This window comes from Kryptolebias marmoratus, linkage group LG11 (assembly GCF_001649575.2).
Source record: "Kryptolebias marmoratus isolate JLee-2015 linkage group LG11, ASM164957v2, whole genome shotgun sequence".
NCBI classification, from domain to species: Eukaryota; Metazoa; Chordata; class Actinopteri; order Cyprinodontiformes; family Rivulidae; genus Kryptolebias; species Kryptolebias marmoratus.
The window spans coordinates 28085438-28089875 of NC_051440.1; the positions used below are offsets into that span (position 1 = coordinate 28085438).

Here is a 4438-nt window from a genome sequence, read left to right on the forward strand (position 1 = left end):
CGAGTCACTAACCCTCCAGGTCTCAGAGGAACCCCGAGTCACTAACCCTCCAGGTCTCAGAGGAACCCCGAGTCACTAACCCTCCAGGTCTAAGACCCGAGGAGCCATGTTGCTGCAGTGCATTCTGGGTAAACATCTGCCTTCTGGTCTGGTTCTGTCCCAGAAGTTCCTTCAGATGAACCTAAGTGGAGCTGCCATGTTGTTTTTAGAGAGAAGAGGCTTCCAAACAAGCCATGACCTTTGACCTTTAACCTGCTAAGTGAGGCCTGTGTTCATGTTCACCTCGATCCATTTTAAGACCAGATGACGTTGTCATAATCCAGCGCGGCACAAACTTCCTGATGTACATTTTCACTTGTTTCCTGCTGCATTTAACTGTGATATGGGATGTATGGAGATATAAATGCGATGGTGCTTTGCCTCACTGTGTACCATCTGATGTTTCTGTAAGACCTTTAAAAAGCTCCTGCATAGAACCTAAAGCCAGCTTCATTCAGCAGCACATCGTCTCGTAGAAACAAGATTTGTACAAAGTGCTTCAAAAATAAGCTACAAGAAACACTGTTGTTTCTCTTTTCTTCTCAGGATGCAGCGAGTCTCCTCTGTAATCCCACACGGCTCTGAAACTGTGTTTCTGCATAAAACAGACATTTGTTTTAGTGCCGCAGCGTTACCAAAGGCAGCTCAGAACGCGGGTTTTATTTAAAGGGAAGAATAAGAGAGAAATCAAACCTCAGGAGGGTTTCTGCTGTTGTTCAAAAGAGAAGTGATGAAAGCTGGCGTGTGTGTGTGGGGGTGGGTGGGGGGGTCATCGTCTCTATAAGTCTTTGTTGAATCTTCTACAAGTGGAGGAAAAATAGACAAATCTGTTGATTAAATGCTGATTCTTGGATTTTTATCCCCACATAATGAGCTCCGATCGTTTCTAAAGGGGCAGTTTAGTTTTGGAAGTGAGGTTGTGCAGAGTTTCTACGAGCAGACAGTATATTACCTGCAGCAGACAGCAGTCAGAGGTACAACATCCCCTTAATAGATTTGTGAATTTACTGTAATCAGAAAGCACCAGAAGGAAAAAGGACAAGAAAATAAGGTTAGGTCAAATAAATTTAAACTAATATAATGAAACAGGAAGTAAATGTTTTAAATCTGTGTTTGTAAATGTTACAATAAGTGATTTGATTTGTTAGAAGAGACAGCTGCTGCAGCAGGAGGATTATATTAAAGTTAATGAATCTAATGATTTCATTGATGTTTGTCAGAAAACAGGGAAGGCTGCTGATTATGACTGCTTATAAAACACACCTTTCTTTTTAATCTTTGACTGTTTTGTCTTTCTTTACTTGGAATTCTTATTCAGTTTGTTTCAAATTTATATATAAAGCATCTTTGAGTGTCTTTAAATAAAACAGGATAAATACAATATATAATAAAAATAATTATTTTACTGCCCATCATTGGTTCAAACAGACCCCACCAGGTTCAATCCCTGGGTTTCTTTAACCCTCAAAGTAAAGGGATAGTTTGAGCATTTTAAAGTGTGGTTCTGGATCTTACCTGCTGTAGGTAGCAGTTTTATTCTGACTGGACTGATGAGCTAATAAAGTTTGGATTTGTTGACCTTTTGCATTTTTAGTCTGGATTTTATTCCAGAACCTGTGTTTGTTATGAGCCCTGTCTGGCTCACGGTCAGAAATCTTCATCTCAGACCCACTGCAGACAAGTTCAATGTTTTATTAAAATGTTTGTGTTTTTCCTCCTGATCCAGGTGAGTCTGATGCACAACGGCTGGCCGGTGATTTCTGCTTTCGCCGGGGACCAGGATGTGACACGCGAAGCCGCCAGCAACGGAGTTCTGATCCAGATGGAGAAGGGGGACCGGGCCTACCTCAAACTGGAGAGAGGAAACCTGATGGGAGGATGGAAGTACTCCACCTTCTCAGGTTTCCTGGTGTTCCCCTTGTAGAGAGCAGGAGGAAGAGGAGGAAGAGGAGGAGGAGCGGGGGATGGCGACAGAGGAGGTGCTGCTGGAAGATGGAAGGTCGATGAAGATGATGGGTGGGAAATGGACACAAACCAGACAAAGAAGAAAGAAGATGGGACACCAGACTTCTGTCTGAAGAAGGAAGGATGAGATTTAAGATTCAGAACGATGAGAAACAAGTCAGAGCAGGATTCACTCCGGTACATTAGAGAGTACGGACCCTTTCTTTACTTCCCTCCTTCTTTCCCTCCTCTCATCCTTCATCTCATCCTTTCATCCTTCATCTCATCCATCCATCCATCCATCCATCCTTCATCTCATCCTTTCATCCTTCATCTCATCCATCCATCCTTTATCTCATCCTTCCTTCCTTCATCTCATCCTTTCATCCTTCATCTCATCCATCCTTCATCTCATCCATCCATCCTTTATCTCATCCTTCCTTCCTTCATCTCATCCTTTCATCCTTCATCTCATCCATCCATCCTTCATCTCATCCTCTCATCTCTCCAGCCTTTTTTGTTTTTTGGTGATTTGCCTGCTTCTTTGAACAATCTGAACGTTTGGATTCTCTGCTGAAAAAAAAGATCAATTATTTATTCAGTGTTCCCTCCTCACTCCATCATTCATTCATTCACTCATTCATTCACTCACCATCAGCATGAGCTTGGACGAATGTCTCAGTCTCCCTCATCTTCCTTGTTGTTTTTTGGCCATGTTTGTAGTTTTTTATGTGGAAAGGTTTTGCTCTGATTTTGGATCAGAACCAGACTCTGTTCTGAGACACAACCAGTTCTCCATGTGCATCTTGTTCTCCTACAGACTGAAGTTAACGTTTCTACACTTAGCTGCAGGTCACATGACTCAACCTTTAATTAGATCAGTTCATTGAGTTTAAAATAAGCCAAAGTTTGTGTGAACAGATCATGTTTTACAGTTATTACACGATGCAGCTCCACCTGTTATTACTGGAACACAAGTAAAAACCTCAAACAGCTACCAGCTCAGTCAGGAGAAACTGTTTTAATTTTAGACTCAAATATTGACAGCTGAGTTCACGTTTTATTAATTAACAGTATTGAAGGTTTGGGATCTTGGGATCCAGGTATTCTCTGGATAACTTATTGGTTTGTTAAAAGTGATTTGAACATAAAACCTCTCACTGACAGAGTAAAACTGGTGTTTTAGGTTCATCCAATGGTTTCACCTGAGATCTGCAGAAGGACACGTTTCATTGGACAGAAAAGAAGCCCCTCCTGAAAAGGGAATATGACCTCTGTGTGTCAGTGCAGAACTAAATATGTTTATCCAATCTGAAATTAGGAAGTGCATTTTTTTCTGATTCTTGTAACAAATAAAAGGCCTTGCACTCATTTAAATAATGCATTTTGCCCGACCCCCCCCCCCTCATGCCAGCCGTTTTGGTCAAAATACTAAACTAGAGAAACGCTACAATGGTGTGTCAGTCTGTACCGATTACAGATTGTTAACATCTTATGCATGTCGTGTGCTGTGTCATCAGTTCAGAAGTGCTCAGAAAAAGCCTTAATTGATCTAAACAAACATGTATCATGCAAAATGTGACAACAGAAAACGAGTTTTCAGTAATGAGCCTCTCAACAAGTCTGGTCCAAATTACTGGGGCCAAAAGGCGGCCAGAATGATCTGCTGCCATTCTGGCCGTTGTTACATGTAGCTCCTCACTGATTCCTTTTCTTATTGGCGTAGCTTGCACAGGGACCGGCCATTCCAGTGTTTTTCTAGTTTAGTGGGTCAAACCTTGTAAATAACTTTCTGCATGATTTCATGTGAACTGTGGTGAGATCTGTTAGCCTTCAGAGTACGTGTTGTGAATGACTCTCAGCTGCTACCACACCAAACTTGACCTCATTATCTTTGCAAAAGTCGATTAGCCGTGGCAGCCATCTTGAATGGAGGCGATTTTAAAAGTTAATCAGGTGTAGATGTATATCCATTAATTACGGTCTGATAGTTTGAATAAAATCCGCCCACTGGTACAGGAGATGAATCCTCAAAAAATTAAAAGACCAAAACAACTGGACTTCTGTTCTGTAGCTGAAGATGTTTCACTTCTCATCTGAGGAGCTTAACGAGCTTAACGAGCTTAACGAGCTTAACAATGAGAAGCAAAACGTCTTCAGCTACAGAACAGAAGTCCAGTTGTTTTGGTTTTTAACTGTTTTTGGATTTACCATGTCCTGGATGACTGGGAATCTACACCAGCATAGGTGCATGAGATACTTTGCTACCAGACAAATGAACAGAGATAAAAGCAAAAACATTATCGCCCTTTTCCCTTCAGGGGCAGGCAATTATAAATCTGAACCTGCTGGTTGTGTCTCTTCATTCATCTCCCCTCCTTTATTTGCCTCGTCTCAGATACAGAACTCTTCTTCCTCACCTTCATCTCCCTCCTCCTCCTCCCTCTCTTTTCTC

The 4438-nt window shown here is 41.7% G+C and overlaps 1 protein-coding gene across 1 annotated transcript in view; it reads left to right on the forward strand.

Annotated features, from left to right (window-relative positions):
* The window catches only part of cbln1 (cerebellin 1 precursor), a 19228-nt gene extending 16892 nt beyond the window's left edge, over window positions 1-2336 (forward strand). Inside the window, exon 3 of the mRNA XM_017441046.3 lies at window positions 1766-2336. Within this exon, the coding sequence (XP_017296535.1) occupies window positions 1766-1963 (198 nt within the window). The 3' untranslated portion in view covers window positions 1964-2336. The remainder of the gene's footprint in view (window positions 1-1765) is intronic.
* Window positions 2337-4438: the final 2102 nt, after the last annotated feature.